Here is an 18,120-nt window from a genome sequence, read left to right as displayed (position 1 = left end):
TTCCCTCTTCCCCATGTCTCTCAACTGAGAATCTTGCCTATATTTCATGAAAAACACTGAAGTCATTCTGACAACTTCCTCTTCAACTCATCTCCCAGTTGTCTTTCTGCAACTCTCTCTGCATGATGAGGCGGCTCTTTTCCTTGCCAAAGCAAACCCTTTGACATGCAGAAGTGATCCCATTCCATAGTCTCCAGCAGACTGCCCCCATCTTTCATCCCCACTCTTTCACTTATCTTCAATATCTTCTTGTCTACTGGCTACTTTCCTACATTCTACAAATATGCCCATGCCTGCACCATCCTCAAAAAACCCACACTTGATCCATCCATCCCTTCTAGTTACTGTTCCATATCTCTCCTTCTTTTTGTGGCTAAATTCCTTGAGAAAGTCATCGTGGCTCTATTTCTTTTCTTTTCTCTCAACTCTACAGTCTGGCTTCTGATCTCATCATTTAACTGAAACTGCTCTCTCCAAAGTTACTATCAATTTCTTTTTTGTTTTGTTTTTTATTTTTTTTTCCATTACATGTAAAGATAGTTCAACTTTTGTTTATACAAGCTTTCCAATTTCAGATTTTTCTCCCTCCCTCCCCTAGACAGCAGGTAATCTGATATAGGTATATATATATATATATATATGTGTGTGTGTGTGTGTGTATAAATAACATTAAACATATTTCTGCATTAGTCATGTTATAAGAGAAAAATCAGAGCAATGAGGAAAAACCTCAAAATAGAAAAACAACAGCACCAAAAACAAAAGAAGTAGTATGGTTCATTCAGCATCTATACTCCACAGTTCTTTTTTTTTTTTCCCCTGGATTTGGAGATCCTCCTCCATCATGAGTTCCCTGGAACTCTTCTGTACCATTGCATTGGTGAGAAGAATATAGTCCATCACAGTAGGTCAACACACAATGTTGATGATACTGTGTACAATGTTCTTCTGCTAACAATTTCTTAATTGCCAAAATCTAATGGTCTTTCCTCAATTCTCTTTCTTCTTGATCTCTCAGTAGTCTTTGAAACTGTGGTCACCCTCTTCTCTCTAGATTTCCATGACACCATTCTCTCCTGGCTCTCCTCCTATCTATCTGGCCAGTTCACCATCACAACTTCATTCACGTCATGCTCACTAATCACTGGCTTCCCCCAAGGTTCTGTCCTAGACCTTCTTCTCTTTTCGCTGTATACAATTTCACTTGGTGATATCATCAGCTCCCAGGGATTCATTATTATCTCTATGCTGATAAATCTCAAATCTACTTACCCAGCCCTAACCTCTCTAATGTACATTTGCAACTGTGAGACATCTTAAACTAGATGGTCTGTAGTGATCTTTTTTTTTTTTTTAAAGTGAGGCTATTGGGGTTAAGTGACCTGCCCAGGGTCACACAGCCAGTAAGTGTTGTGTCTGAGGCCGGATTTGAACTCAGGTACTCCTGACTCCAGGGCCAGTGCTCTATCCACTTTGCCACTTAGCTGCCCCTATGGTCTGTAGTGATCTTAAACTCAACATGTCCAAAACTGAACTTGTTATCCTTCTTCACCAAACCCTCCTCTCTTTCTAACTTCTCTATTACTGTCTTCCTCCACTCCTCATTCTCCCCCACCATGTCCCTTGTCCAATCTGTTGCCAAGATCTGTTGATTTTACCTTTGTAATCATTTTTGTATATTCTCTACTACTCTCTTCGATACTGGTACCACCCTGGTACAGACTGCAATGGCTTGCTGGTGGGATTCCTTGTCATGTCTTATCACACTCTAGTCCATCTTGCACTCAGCTGTCAAAGTAATACTCCTAATAGCCCAATTCTGACCATGTTTACCCTAAGATTCAATAATCCTCCAAGATCAAATATCAAATCCTCTATTTGGTGTTTACCATTCCTCTCACAAGACATGCTATCTCCTGGCTTCAGGTATTTTCAGTGGCTGTCCCCCATGCCTGGAATATTCTTCTGCCTCTGCTTCCTGGCTTTCCTCAAGTTACATCTAAAACCCCACCTCCTACATGAAGCTTTTGCCAAAGCCCCTTAACTCTAGTGTCTTCCATCCATGGATCATCTCTAATTCATCCTCTCTGTACAGTCTGTTTATACATAGTTGCTTACATGCTGTCTCCCTCCTTAAGGGCAGGGCTTGTCTTTTGTCTTTATTTGCATCTAAGAGTGCTTAGCAAAGTCCCTGACACATAACAGGCACTTAATAAATGTTTATTGACTAAGACAAAAATGAAAATAATCCTAGTTCCTGTTGTACTTGAGGAGCTTATGGTCAAACTGAGGGAAACAATATGCATATGATATAGGTATGTATCTAAAACAGATATAGGGTGATTTGGGGGGAAAGGCACACCTCAAACATAGAGGGATCAGAAAAGGCTTTTTACGAGGCGGTGGCACTTGAGATTAACTTTGTAGGGATTCCGAGAGATGGAGAAGAGGAGAGGACATTTTGGGCATAGTACAGTTAGTACAAAGGAAAGGAGATGGAAGATGGAGTGTGGTGAATAAGAAACAGTAAAGAAGGCCGATCTGGGTGGAGTATACGCACTGAGACTAGAAGAAGACTAGGGCCTTCAGAAGGCTTTCAAATGCCAAACGAAGTAGTTTAGATTTGATTCTAGAGATAATATGGAGGCACTGTGGCTTATGGATTGTCAGAGTTTCATATTTAGATTTGCATTGTAGGAAAATCATTTTGGGCAGTTGTATGGAGCACAGACTGGAGTGGGGAATGATGATGTAGGGAGAACATTTGGGAAGTTTTTGCAGGACAGGAGGGAATTTTAGCTATGTGAACAAAAAAATGGGGTTACATGCAGGAGCCATTATGCAGGCAGTAACAAAATTTGGTGATTGAGAAGATGTGTGGGTGACAATGAGGAGTGGAAGATAAGGCTAAGTTTGCAGGTCTCAGTAATTGAAAGAATAATGGTACACTTCACAGAAATAGGGGGAAAATGTGAGTTTTGGGGGAAATATAATTAGTTCTGTTTTAGTCATTTTGAGTTTGAGATGCCTGTGAGACATTCAATTTGGAATATTCAGTTGGTGATATGGGACTGGAGAGCTCAGGAAAGACTTTGTTGTTCAGTCATTTCAATCATATCTGACTCTTTGTGACCCCATTTGGGGTTTTCCTGGTAAAGATAATGGAGAGGCTTGTCATTTCCTTCACTAGCTCATTTTACAGATGAGGAAAGTGAGGCAAAGATGGTTAAGTGACTTACCTAGGGTCACACAAGTAGTGTCTGAGGCCAGAATTGAACACATGAATGTAAGTTGGCCTGACTCCAGGCCCACACTCTGTGCATTATGGGGTTGACCTTGAAGTCATCAACAGAGATGGTAATTAAACCAATGGAAGTTGAAGAGATCACCATGACCGTGAGCACAGAAAATAAAGAAGGCACAGGACAAAGTTACAATTAGTGGGTATGATTGGGAAGAATAAGTGAATGAGAATGAAAAGAAGCAATCAGAAAGGTGACAAAAGAACTAAGAGAGAAACGTCACAAAAATCCAGAGAAGAGAGAGCCTTGGGAAGGAGAAGGTGGTGCGCAGTGGTCGTGTCAAACAGCTCCTTGCCTGCAGGCAGCATATCAACTTAGAAAACCACAAATTAACACTGACTATGTTTGATGAGATTTTCATTATTTTTGTTAAACATTTCCCAATTACATCTTCATCTGGTTCAGCTGCCAGTTTGACAACTCTGGCCTGGGGTATCAAATATTTCTGAAAAGTTCTGAAGAATGAGAAAATGCCAAGACACATTAAAGATAAAGAACTGACTCTGATGATTCCTTACACAAGTCTTAATACATAAAGCACTTGTCAAACCACAGAGACCAAAGAACTCATAAATCCATTTCAACATTCCACATCTTTGCCAAACACAGAGATATGGCAGTCAAGAAAAATGCCAGTGAGCATATAGAAAGAAATCCATTTACAAAACCCAACAGAGAAGTATGGTTAATGATTACAACCAGTATTGCCTTTCTATCTTCTCACCAGCTGCCTTCTAACTGGAGGATCGAAATTTTGCCTTAAGGACTTAACTCTTTCATCTTCCCCAATTCTCATGCTAGGTCCCTCTGGTCTGATTCATGATTGCTTCTCAAGGCCCACTACTTAAGACTCATTCCAGTCATGCCTTACTTTACCCCCTAGCTATCTTCTTATCAGTTGCCTGGCCTTTCCTCTATTACCTTCTAATATCAATCAATACTGAAATTACTACTGGAAAGAATTGTTTTCAGTCTACTCATCTATGGCTCTATTCATTATCCCAGTAACTTTCTAAAACAAAATACCTTTCTCTGGCTAACACTGCCCTATATGTGTGGTGTCCTCCCATTAAACTATAAATTCCTTTAGGGCAAGGATTGCATTGCTTTTCTACTAGTATCCCCAGTGTTTGGCACATGTGATTAATAAATGCTTTTCCATTCATTCATAAACAAACCAACCAAAAAAACTCCAAAGAGTAGTATGGGGGAAATGGACTGCAGGAAGATTGGTCTGAGTACCAATTAAACTGTATTATTACAAGAGCATTTACGAAACAGATACACTAGCAGTTTAATCACTTAAGACAATGGAAGCACCACATTTGGACTTGGACCCAAGTTCCTTAATGTGCTATATGATAAAGTAGAACATTTAAGAAAAATAAAAGAGGGAGGAACAGCTGGGTCAGATCAAAAGAAATCCTGTGATGGAAGAAAACTAGTTTTTAAAGCACTGAGGGATTAACTTGATTTCAAAGTATACAGCCTTATTATATATTACCAAGCTTTCTGCTCTCCATGGTTTAGCAAACCTGGCCTTCTGGCCAACCCTCCCACACAGCACTCGATTCCAGTTCTCTTGCACCAAATATCCACCCCACATGAAATGCTCTCTCTCACCTTTGCCCCACAGAATTCCTTAAGTCCTGCAAGGCCTTCCTCTGCTTAAGCATTACCTCTCATAAGAAGACTTTCCTGATCCTTCCAACTGCCAGTGTCCTCTCTATCCTGGATTATTTTGCATTTTATTCTGTATATATTCATATCTATATATGTTATTTCTCCCAAAAGAGTATAAGCTCCTAGTGTGTAGGTCCAATACTTGGTACACAGCGGGTAGTTATTAAATACTTATTTGATTAATTGATCAACTGATTAATTGTTAAGATATTTGAAAGAAACAAAGTCAGTAAGTTACTGGGGAAAAACCACAAGTTATCTTTTCATCTAAAGAAGGCAATCAATAGGTTATGAGAACGACCAATTCCTATTCCTTTCTCACTTCTATAAAATCTTTATGAGAATGGTTTCCACAGGTCATTGAGGATATTCTTAATAGAAATGGAAAAGTGGACAAAGTAGATTTACCAGAACTCTTTTTTAAAATTAAAAAGCGCACTTTTTTGGAATGGTCCTGTGGTTGCACTGACATAGGAACCCCCAGTGAGGATGTTTTCTCTGCCTGTGCAAGCTGGCAACTTGCTCCATAATTTACAGACTTAGAAAGTGAGCTGGGCCAAAAGGCCACTAAATGGATTCAGTGATAACAATAGACATATACCTTTAAAAGAAATGAAAGGGACCCATATGTACAAACATATTTTTAGCAGCTCCTTTCATGCTAGGAAAAAAAAAAAGGAAAATGAAGGAATACCCACCCACCTTTTGGGGAATGGCTAAACAAATTATGGTGAATGCATGTCATGGAATATTATTGTGCCATAAGAAATGATAAAGAAATGAGATCACCTCTATGACAGAGAGAAGTAAGCAAAACCAGACTGTTTTATACAGTGAAATATTATAACAAAAAACAACTCTGAAAGACTTTAGAACTTTAATTAATGTGATATGTTTGGATTCCAAAGGACCAAAGATGAAGCACACTACTCATTCTCCTGTATTTTAGGAAAATCCACTTGGCAGTTATATATAGAATGGAATGACTCCTCAGTCCTCTAGACAACAGGCCTCTCAATAACAAGATACTGGATAGGATCATAATACCAAACACCAAGCTTCTTGTCATCCTAGTTCATGAACATCTCAATCCCTATATTGACAACTTCACTCCTATTTCAACTATACAACAAGGATGTTCATATCCTCGATCATCCCCAACATTTGTATCTGTTTTGTCTCTAGAATCCAGCATCCTGAAATTATCTAATAAGCAGCTACTCTCCCACTGCTTCACTCCTGTGTGGAGTATTAGGAGAAGAGATATGTCTAGATTTTTTACAGCAAAAATGTAAATTTCTAGAAGGTCAAGAAGCAGACTTTCTAAACTGGAAACCAACAGGGTTTTTATCATGAAGTATGTTTGTCAGGAAAAACCAAAGAGTTAGCAAGAACAACGATTCAATTCTGAGAATGTATTCTACAGGTTCCGCTACCTATTATAGATATAGTATCAAATAAGTCAAAGTAAATATAAAAGAATAAGAGAAACCATAAGAGAACAACAAAGGACTGTAAGGCATTGGTGCTGGGCTAACATAAGGGCATGGTCACTATTATGGTACATGACCTAAAGGTATTGATTCTGGAAAGGTAGGCAGAAGGCAAAAGGAAGAATAAAAAGAGGCCTAAGTAATGAATAATGTAATAATAGGCTCTGGCATATTCTAGAATTAGCTGCATTTTAAGTCTCTACTTTTTGCCACTAACATCTTATGTATCTATTGATTTGATCCCATCAAACAAGTACTTATATTTCATTTTTGTTTCTTTTATCTGCTCATTTTAGGGTTTTTCTGCAAATGATGTACAAACATGTTTGATCAGACAAAAGCAGTAATAGGCTTGGTCAGATTTTGCCATACCTAAGCACAAGTGCGTTCTATGTTCACACAGCTAAATACAGGCTTACATGACAACACTCAGTTCATTTTAAGATAAAATCTTATCATTTAGTGAATTTATCCATCAAACTGAAAATTCAAATAAACTAATCAAAAAGCAAATACCATTTTTAAAAATAAAAAATTTCCAAACAAGTTTGAATATTTATGTTTACCTTTTAATTGCCTTCAAATTCAAATAAAATCGTGGGCACAACTGAGCTAAAGAATACACTTCATCAAAAGATGAGATATAGTTTTATAAATTAACAGTGAAATGATGTAATTCAAGTACAGGAAATAATTAATTTATGAAAGAATAAAAATGTGACATCAACATTATTCATGTATGGAAATCCTTTAGATTATTATCAACACTGAATATAAACTTAAGACCTGTGTTCTGTTCTGGGTTCCTTACAACCTTGTGTCCTTGGACAAGTCATTCATCTATAAAATACAATCAATTGCCATTTGCTCTTCTTCCCTCATAGGAGTTTTATGAAGATGAAATGAAACGATGTCTATATAAGAGCTTTGTAAATATAAGACTATACAAATACAAAGATATCATCATAATTACTGGAAATAAGTTAAAAATTTAAATATCCCATCTGAACAAAACTTTAAAAATATTAACATTTTGAATTTTAGTGTTTTTTTTTTATTTTGGAAGGTAACACTTTAAATGTTATTCAAAAGAATACTAAAACATTTATATTAAATAGTTTTGTAATATAATTTCCCACAAATATTGGTTTTGTCCTCTCACGTAAAATGATGCTTTTTACTGCAGCTTTAATTTAATCCCAGAGTATCCCTGTAAATCATCTAAATGTATAAAAGATTATGTGTGGGGCAGCTAGGTGGCGCAGTGGATAGAGCACCAGCCCTGGAGTCAGGAGTACCTGAGTTCAAATCCGGCCTCAGACACTTAACACTTACTAGCTGTGTGACCCTGGGCAAGTCACTTAACCCCAGCTGCCTCACTTAAAAAAAAAAAAAGATTATGTGTAAGGCTAAGAGAAAAACAATAACTGTAAAAACTGTACAAAAATAAAGACAATCCTACAAACAGATGTTCTAAGAGTATAGTCATTATCTTTCATAAAACTTTGGAAATCATAGCCATTTATGCAACTAGCTTCCCTTCTATTCAATGAAGCTTTTCAAATGTTAATGGCTAGCATTAAGAAATAGAAATAGTTTGGTTTACCTTTATGGATGATGCAGCATAAAGCATATCTTCAAGGGTAAAATGGCAGCACTGGTTCAAATACTCTTGGCAAAATTCTTGGATCAATTGTAGATTATATAGGCTGTCAGCCAATGACATAGTCTCTTTCAAACAAATATCTTGGAAAAGGAAAAGAAAAAAATGTTAGTGTTGATCTCATGATAAAATGTTTTAAAACAATAACTTATAACCCTTGACAAAATTTTACATGGAGTTCTCTCATCACGGCATGGAGGTGATCCTAGGATCTCAAGGGCCATTACTGCAAAAAAGACCTGGCTGATTCTACAGTGATGGAAAGGCTTTGGAGCATGGCACAGCAAAGGATTATTATATGTGGTTTCCAAGACAGAGAGATGGAAAAGGAAACAGAAAGTATAAAGAATTACACAGCTTTCAGACCATCTATAAAGATATAACTTAGCTGCTTGTGTTTTCAATGTGAGATCATTGCTTAGTGAATGAAAAGGCATACTACTAGAACTACAATACCCAAATAACTGACTCATTAATCTTGATATTCTAGTTACAAATGGAGCTAGAAGACTAAAGTAAGTTAAAGCCAAAAGAAAGGATGAGTTCACATGGTCTCAGAGAGTCAAATAAAGAAGACTTTATTATATCAAAAGACAATAGGGGGCAGCTAGGCGGCACAGTAGGTAGAGCACCGGCCCCGGAGTCAGGAGGACCTGAGTTCAAATCTGGCCTCAGACACTTAACACTTACTAGCTTTGTGACCCTGGGCAAGTCACATAACCCCAATTGCCTCACCAAAAAATAAAAAATAAATTAAAAAAAAAAAAAGACAACAAGAGATATATTCTGGGATGCTGTGCCGTCTTGCACTACAGTGGCTTATAAGCATTTGCAAGAAGAAGACAATGCAACAACAAAAAAAACCAAAACTAAAACCAAATTTTGGGGCAGCTAGGTGGCACAGTGGATAGAGCACTGGTCCTGGAGTCAGGAGGATCTGAGTTCAAATCCAACCTCAGACACTTGACATTTACTAGCTGTGTGACCTTGGGCAGGTCACTTAACCCTCACTGCCCAACCAAAAAAAAAAAAAAAGACAACAATGAAGACTAACCATCCAATCCATAAACAAGCATTATTAATAGCCAGACACTGGATTTTGGGGGTTCTGCCTTCAAAGAGCATTATATCAGAAGAGACAAAATGTGTATGTATAAGAATATATGAAACAAAAGGTAATTTTGAGGAGAAGGCACTAGCATGAGAGAAGATAGGAAACAGGAATGGCCTAACAGAGGGGATCATATCAGAGCTAAGCACTGAAGGAAATTGGTGCTTCTAGAGTGAAGACATGACAAGGGAGTACATTCCGATCATGGGGGCCATACTGTGCAAAGGCAAAGATATGTTTGTTACTCACAGCAGGCAAGCTAGCCTACTTGGCTCTAGAGTGAATGAAGAAAAATAATGTACTATAAGGCTGGAATGTGAAGGGCTTTAAATGATAAATAGAGGAGTTTCTATGTGACTAGAGGTAATAGGGAGACACTGGAGATTACTTAGGAGGGGAGTAATATGGGCAGATTCACAAGTTAGGAAGAATTACTTTGTCACCTGGGGGGGGGGGGGGAGATGAACTGGGAAGGGAAAGACTGAAGTAGGGAGACGGCTATTACAATAGTCCAAACTCTTTTCCTCATTAGTAACAATGGAGCTCATATTTATACTAACATCACGGTCCCATGAGAAATGGCTCTAAAGAAAACAAAAATCTATATATCTCTGTTCTTTTGACTGTCTTAGAGGCAGATGTGTCTATTAAAAACACAAACCTTCATTCCTTATGAAGTACATTAATAGTTGTCAGAATCTCTGTACAGAATTATTTCATGTAAAAACTTACCCTCTAGGGGCAGCTAGGTGGCGCAGTGGATAGAGCACTGGCCCTGGATTCAGGAGGACCTGAGTTCAAATCCAACCTCAGACACTTAACAATTACTAGCTGTGTGACCCTAGGCAAGTCATTTAACCCCAATTGCCTCACCAAAAACAAAACAAAACAAAACAAAACAAAACAAAACAAAACAAAACTTACCCTCTAGTCTGACAATATCAGGACAGTAGAAATGGATCAGGGCGGCTAAAGCACAGCCATCTGTACCATCCTTCAAGAGATTCTCTACTAATGGAATACAAGGAAGCTGCTTAAGCAAGGCTGGCTCTTTCCTATAACGAGCCTATCATGTAAAAGGAAAAAAGGAAAACAAGACATACACTTAGTGACATATGGAAAAAACAAACATAATACTATTGGGTAACTAATACTTCATTAGCAAAATATATATCCAGAATAATTAAAGATAATAATCGTTTTGTTATGTAATCATTAGATGAATATTATCCATATATTTTTGTTTTGTAATTAACATTTTAACTATTTTATCAAATTAAATATGTAAAATACCACCAAAATTCAGAGAATAATTATTTAAATATTGGTATATGATCCTGCAATCATATAATGTACCATTCAGTTTAGACCTTAAAAAACTCACATACAGTATATCCCAAAAGTCTAAATGCACCTTTAAGTGTTAGTAGATTACTAAAAACACTAAAACTGGGCAGCTAACCAAGGGCAGCTCGGTGGCACAGTGGATAAAGTGGTAGGCCTGGAGCCAGGAACTCAGGAAGACCTGAGTTCAAATCCAGTATCAGACACTAGCTAGCTGTGTGACTCTAGGCAAGTCACTTAACTGTTTGCCTTGGTTTCCTCATCTATAAAATGAACTAGAGAAAGAAATGGCAAACCACTTCAGTATCTTTGCTAAAAACAAAAACAAAAACAAAAAAACCAACCCACACAGGGTCACAGAGAGTCACACAACTGAACAGCAACAAGACTTCTGGGACATAGTGTATAATTTTACTATTAATAGTGTTCAATAACTAGCAAAAAGTTTGTACCTTGATAACGCAACACCACCAACAAACAAGTTTTAAACAACAATATGTATACAGTCTATCAGTTCTATCCCACAGTATATAATAGTGAATTTTCCATCTCTTTGTAACAAAGTTGTTAGTTCTTTATAAGAATGGCACTAGAGATGAAGTGATGAGAGTTTCTTAGAGGAAAAATAAAGGTATACATTATTATTTCCAAATTATTATTTTTTTTAACACCAGGAAAAAAAGTCCTGAAAAAAGTTACCACAGGATCATAGATTAAAGAAGAGACAATGGATTAGAGGGCTATCGAGTCCAGTGCTTTCATTTTACAAACAAAGAAAATGAGACCCAGAAAAGTTAAGTGATTTACCCAAGGTTTCACAAGTAGTAAATTACAGAACTATGATTCAAAACTAGGCCCTCTGATTCAAAATCCAGTAGTCCTTGAACTATGCCAAATTGCCTCCAATCAAAACAGAATTCTGTCCCTGAAGTAAATGAAATAAAAGACAACTCAATTTTAAAAATGGAAAAATTCTGTAGATTTCTTTATATAGAAAGGATCACTTAGTTGCAGAGGAAATCAATGGTTATTTTCTTATTCTCATAACCACTTAAAAAAATGAAAGTAATATTCTCTAAAGACTTCATGGTATAGCCAGGTTCAAGTTTATAAATGGGGTAGATACTTTTAGAAAAGTAGTTGAAGCCTCTTATTTTTACAGGTGAGGATATTTGTATACATTTCTATTTTTATTTGTCCCTAGTACCACTGCAATACTAACAGTTTTCAAGTGTATAGGATGCACAAAAGCCAGGAAATGCCTATATCTAGATTTAATTAGTTTTTTTCTATTGGAACCAAATCTTCCCAAAAAGTTGGTAATTCAGAGTTTAACTCAATAATTAATGAAATAATGAAAATAAGACTGGAAAAAATAAAATTTCACTGACGGTTAGTTTTAAGTTTAATGATGGCTCAGAAAAACATCTAACAAAAACTGGAATATCTTGTTATTGACATTCCTCTATTACTGAAGAGGTATTTTGAAAACATTACACAGAAACATGCACTTATTATGCAATCTTCTTACTTTTCAAATTACTCTTCCCTAAAACACACAGAAAACGAAACTGAAAGCAAGAGACAACCTAAGGTACTATAAATACCAATACCAATATTAATAGAGTACTAAGCATCCATTTCAGTTACATGATGGGCTTAAAAGACCTTTATGAAAACCTAATCATTTATAGTATTACTTTAATAGAAAAATGCATTCCACTACTCCGTGAGATTACAAAAGGGAAAAACAAGTCTTCTCTGGCTAATAAATGTGTAGTAAGAATGAAACAGAATATATCATACTTTTCTCTCTCCAAGGGCTATGGAGAAAGTATGCCCTTTCCCCATGTTGTATATTAAGTTATCCATTAGTCTTAGAACACCTATATTCATAGAATAATCTTTGCTTAAAGTTTTGTTTTTTAAATTACTGCCCATCTTCACGGCTTTTTCCTTAGATAATTCTTACTTCTTCCTATTTTTATAATCCAACAACAGCATTTTCTGAATTTTGAGTAATTCTAGTTCCAGAACCCACTGTATGAGGAAAATGTAGATTTGTAAATCTTCAACCATTACCTCTGTAGCAAGAAAATTTACCTGACTATGAAAAGGGATTCATTACTGCCAAGGAACTGCAGGGTACTATGAGTAAATCTGATTCATGACTTTTCAAATGAGAGCTCAGAAAACAAACAACCTAATGGAGCACTCAGAAGTGGAATACATACTCATAAATAGAACAGGCTCCAGCCTGACAAGTTCAGTTTATAAAACAGAATGAGGTCCAGCCCTAGGTTTGCCGTGATTAAGTTCAGAGGATTCCTGTGTTTTGACCTGATTCAGGTCTGCTTCTGGGAAATTTAAGAAGAAAGAGACCCAAGACCAAAACTGCTCAGAGTTGTTCCAAGCAGAGCCAAGGCTACTTTGATCTTGATCCATATCAATCATTCAAGAAGCATTTATTAAGTCTTTACTTTAAAAGATTGGCAAGCTCCAGAGATACAAAGACAAAAGTGAAAACAGTCCCTGTCTGCAAGTAACTCAGCACTACTACCTACCTAACACTAGAGAAAATGGTAAAAAAAATGGTAAAAGAATATGTCTTTGAGAGTTTAAGAACAACAAATTGTTCTCTGATGAAGGACATTTTGCTAATCTCTATCCACTGTATTATTTCCTGTCAAGTGACATTTCTATACAATTGACCTAAAACCAGTTTTCTACTGTTTAAAGCAAAACTACATGTATGCTACTGCTAGAGAATCAACACATTGAATGGTTTATGTCTATCCATTTTCTTAAAAGATTCTGTCTTGGAAAAAATATCAGCCATTTAACAAGGGCAAAATAATTCTAGTTCCTGAGTTACTTATAGCTTCCCAAAAGTTCATGTGTGATTCATAAGCCAGATTTTGGACTATCTAGCCATCTCACCTTTAAATAGTCATCTTTTCAATCTCACTGCACCTAAAAATAATTTCCTGGTTTCTAAACATACCCAAAGGTTTGGCCTGAAAAGGAGGCACCCTGAGTTCTTTTTCTACAATAAACAACATTTCTATTTCTAACAACAAAACTGAAGAAAGCATCCTTATACTAAAATGGGAGATACATGGGGTATCCCAAAAGTCTTACTGTAGTTTTAAGTTTTAATAATGTCAGAAATATAAATGCTGTAAACTTATAAAAATAGCATTTTAAAGTTTAATTATGTAAATATCTTTAAATTATTTTTAAAAAACCTTCTTTGGTTTCGCGAATTTTGATCCTAAATTTAAAATACAAATTTTAATAAGATGGGGCACCCTGTCATTATGCATTGCATGTGTAACACTTTCTAGATGATATTTTCTAAGACCCAGACAGGTGCATAAGTAGAGGAGATGCTCTTGCTTGGTCACCAGTCACTTGTTTTGTCTCTATTAGACTTTTTCTTGTTAAAACTGTCTTTTTTGTATCAAAATTTCATTCTCTGGATGATCTTAGGATTACTAATGCAATTCTTTTAGTCACTGATCAACAGCTGAACGTTTTTATAAAGTTCAAAAATCAACTAGAGCAGTATAAGGCACAAGATAACTGTTATGTTGAATTTTAATGATTAATATGAATATTTTAAATTTTTAAATAATTAGCCTTTCAGGTATTTTTTTGTAAGTTTGTAGCATTTATACTTCTGAAGTTATTAGAGCTCAAGACTGCACTAACACTTTTGGGACATGCTGTATAGTATACTTGTTTATTTAATTCCAAAAGGTCAACTTTATAGGTCAAACTAAAATCTAATATCGTGCATATGCCAAATGTAACAATAGTAGATAAAAACATCCAATGAAAAATATAATTCATCTTCCATCCTACACAACAATTTTGTTCAACAAATTACTGTATAGGGCAGCTAGATGGCGCAGTGGATAGAGCACCTGCCCTGGATTCAGGAGTACCTGAGTTCAAATCCGGCCTCAGACACTTAACACTTACTAGCTGTGTGACCCTGGGCAAGTCACTTAACCCCAATTGCCTTACTAAAAAAAACAAAACAAAAAAAAACCCCACACAAACAAACAAATTACTGTATAAAATAAAATACAAATAGAATTATTTTTATGAAAAAGGTGGTTTTTTTCATCTAAGACTTTTATATATTCTGCCCAAGTAGATGGCTTAAATCTGTCAAATTAGAACATGTCTAAACAGTTTTCATTGTGATCTGTATTCACCATCATTACTGAGTTTGTTACAAATAAAGGAGAATCTACATGCAAAACTCTTTTTTTTTAAAACCTATACTATTATGGGTTGGAATTATTTCTAGTTCAGATTAACTAAGGGATATTCATCCTTCACATTATTTTAAACTTATTTCTAAACCAACCTTTTACATTCTAATTTTTTCCCATCTTACCTTAAAATAACTAGACAATTTAAAAGTATTTCTTTAGGCATAAACTGGCAGAATTACATGAAATGAATTACAACAGCATGGCATGGGACAAAGCCTTTCTAAAATGAAGATAAAATGAAGATCAAAGTGAAGCAGTTGGGCAAACTTACAGGAACCAGTTTCCAAAACCATTTGGAAGGAGACTTCAGAAGAGGCAGCAGAAAAAAAAAGAGAAGGTAAAAGGCAAAGGGAAAATTTATCAGATTTTATTTTTATAAAGTAGTGACTTTTCTTCAACTTTCTAAAAACATGAATTGTAAGTACTGAATATCCAGAAAATATGAATAAAGGTTCACATAAAGAATAATACTTTCTTAAAATAAAGCATCCACTGTGATAAAGATTTTAGAATATTTTCCTATTGATCTGAAAACACCAGAATCTCCAGTTTATTCTGCTGGTAGGAAATTTCGACTCTGAGTTTTGGTATCATAATATTAAATTACAAATGAAATTTGAAAAATAGGTAGTGAAACCACACTACCAAATCAAGTAAAACTTGCAGGGCAGAGAAATTATCACAACCAATAAGGCAAAATTTAGCACTACTTTATTTGTTTTTATTTTTTTTTCTTTTTGAATAGAATTTTATTTTCCAAAATATATGTAAAAACAAATTTTAACATCAATTAAAAAAAAAACTGTTCCAACTTCTCTTCCTCCTCCATTCCCACTCCCCACCCACTAGAACTCAAGCATTTCAAAATAAGTTATACATGAGTAGTCATGAAAAACATTCCCACATTAGCTAGGTTGTGAGAGAAAACAGTCAAAAACCTCCCAAAACTTCAGACTGAGGAATTGTCAAAGAGAAAAAATTTTTTTTTAAAAAATGTGTTTCCAGGGGCAGCTAGGTGCCACAGTGGACAGAGCACCGGCCCTGGAACCAGGAGCACCCAAGCCCAAGTCTGGCCCCAGACACCCAACACCCACCAGCCACATGACCTCGGGCAAGCCACCCAACCCCAATTAGCACTACTTTAAATGATTCATTGTAAATAAAATTCAATAAAGTTGAGTGTCTTCTCAAAGGGAAAGACAGCGCTATATCTGCAATAATGAACACCAATAAACCTAAGTAGTAATGAACTAAAATGAGTAAGATGAAAGAGATTTGCCAAAATGTCCCAGACAGGCAGCTCAAGAATAGACGTTCTCTTGCTTGGTCACCCAGTCACCTGATTTGTCTCCATCAATAACCCTTAATGGTTATTTCATACAGTCACTCTGAAAACATTCAAACTTGCTTTATACAAAACAAGTAAATGTACTCAGTAAAGAGATTTGAAATAATATCTATGCATTCATTCAACAAGTATATCAAGCTCCTACTATGTGCCAAGCACTGTGTTAGGTCCTTGGGGTACAGAGACAAAATAGTTCCCTGTCCTCAAGGACCTCACATTTTAGTGGGAAAAAGGCTAGGGAGTAGGAAGGAACAACTACTGACTTTACTAAAAAGGTGCACCTTAGGGAGATGGTAAGCTATACTAAATCAGAGCTTTACTGAATGTCAATTTTGTACTTCCCAAGAGAGGTCCGTGGTACTTTTATTCTTTTAATTCTATGATCTAGGGACAAGCAAAACAAGTTTAATCCTCATCCGCATGACAGCCCTTCAAATACAGTTGGAGGGGGAAAGGAGGTAGGGAGGAAGGAAGGAAGGACGACCAAAACAAAAAAAAACTTAAGCCAGAGCTAGAAGGGACTTCAAAATAATGTCCAAGTTGGCCATACCCTTTAACTATACTCAATGGATTTCTAACAGGGAAACTCTATTCTCTTGGCATCAGCACTCATTTAGGGTATAAAAGCCTAAGCCCTCTCTCCCTAAACCCAAATATGAAAGAGGCAACTTATTCAACACTGTAGTGAGTGAGGACTGGAGAAGAGTAATCCTAGCTTAGAATTAGACGATACTTCATTCTTTTATTAACCAGCCATGTACCAGGACTTCCTTGATTCCACTCTGACCACCAGATAGGACTAGAATCACAGAAGTTAAAAGTTATTGGCTTAGAAGGGACCTCAGTAATCATCTAATCCAACCCAGGAGCTTTTGTCTTTCTAGCTCTAGTGCCTGGCACAATAAAAGGTACTTAATAAATGTTTAATGATTGGTCAGCATCCACCCAATCTTAAATAGTACCTATTCCTCTGAAACATCCAAGACAAAGAGAAACATAGCAGCCCCTTACAGACCTTCTGGTAAGAAGTAATCCATTAATTTCCAAATATCTCATTACAATTTTTTTTGTGTGTGAGGCAATTGGGGTTAAGTGACTTGCCCAGGGTCACACAGCTAGTAAGTGTTAAGTGTCTGAGGCCAAATTTGAACTCAGGTCCTCCTGAATCCAGGGCTGGTGCTCTATCCACTGCTCCACCTAGCTGCCCCTGCATACATAGTATTTTAATGTATACAGATATTGGGTACTATTAAAGACTCAATTTATGAAAGTACAAGTACAAAAAATATTTATAGCAGCTCTCTTAGTGGCAACAAAGAACTGAAGATGGAGGGGATGCCCATCAACTAGGGAATATTTGAACAAGCTGTGGTATATGATTGTGATGGAATTTTACTATAAGAAACGAAATGTCAGATATTCTCAGAAAAACCCGGAAAGACTTACATGAACTGATGCAAAGTGAAAAGAGCAGAACCAGGAGAACCCTGTGTACACATTAACAGCAATACTGTACGATGATCAACTGTGAATAACTTAGCTATTCTCAGCAATACAATGATCCAAGACAATTCCAAGGGACTTAAGATGAAAAGTCCTATCTATCTTCAGAGAAAAAATTGATGAAGTCAGATGCAGATCAAAGCATACTTTTTTTTTGGGGGGGGGGGCGGGACTGCATACTTCTGTTTGCTTTCACATTACTAATATGGAAATGTGTTTTACATAAACTGCACACATATGTACAAACTCAGGTCCTCCTGAATCCAGGGCTGGTGCTCTATCCACTGTACCACCTAGCTGCCCCTCATTACAATTTTTAATAGCAGTAACTGCTAGGGCATCTTTCCTTATGTGGAGCCACTGCTATAGTTTCAGCTATCACTT

General features: G+C 36.4%; 1 protein-coding gene across 4 annotated transcripts in view; it reads right to left on the bottom strand.

The window, feature by feature from the left end:
• Positions 1–18,120, bottom strand: part of CAMSAP2 (calmodulin regulated spectrin associated protein family member 2) — a 134,666-nt gene that overhangs the window by 34,069 nt on the left and 82,477 nt on the right. For 2 of the 4 annotated variants that reach the window (XM_044000349.1, XM_044000350.1), the window contains exons 5-7: positions 15,157–15,189; positions 10,177–10,318; positions 8,085–8,224 (exon numbers count right to left, since the gene is read on the bottom strand). In XM_044000349.1, coding sequence (XP_043856284.1) covers positions 8,085–8,224; positions 10,177–10,318; positions 15,157–15,189 — 315 coding nt within the window. The remainder of the gene's footprint in view (positions 1–8,084; positions 8,225–10,176; positions 10,319–15,156; positions 15,190–18,120) is intronic. The other 2 variants (XM_044000351.1, XM_044000352.1) reach the window with 1 other exon arrangement.

Source organism: Dromiciops gliroides, chromosome 4 (assembly GCF_019393635.1).
Source record: "Dromiciops gliroides isolate mDroGli1 chromosome 4, mDroGli1.pri, whole genome shotgun sequence".
Classification (NCBI taxonomy): Eukaryota; Metazoa; Chordata; class Mammalia; order Microbiotheria; family Microbiotheriidae; genus Dromiciops; species Dromiciops gliroides.
The sequence above is the reverse complement of the archived record's forward strand: the minus strand, read 5'-3'. Positions and strand labels throughout refer to the sequence as shown.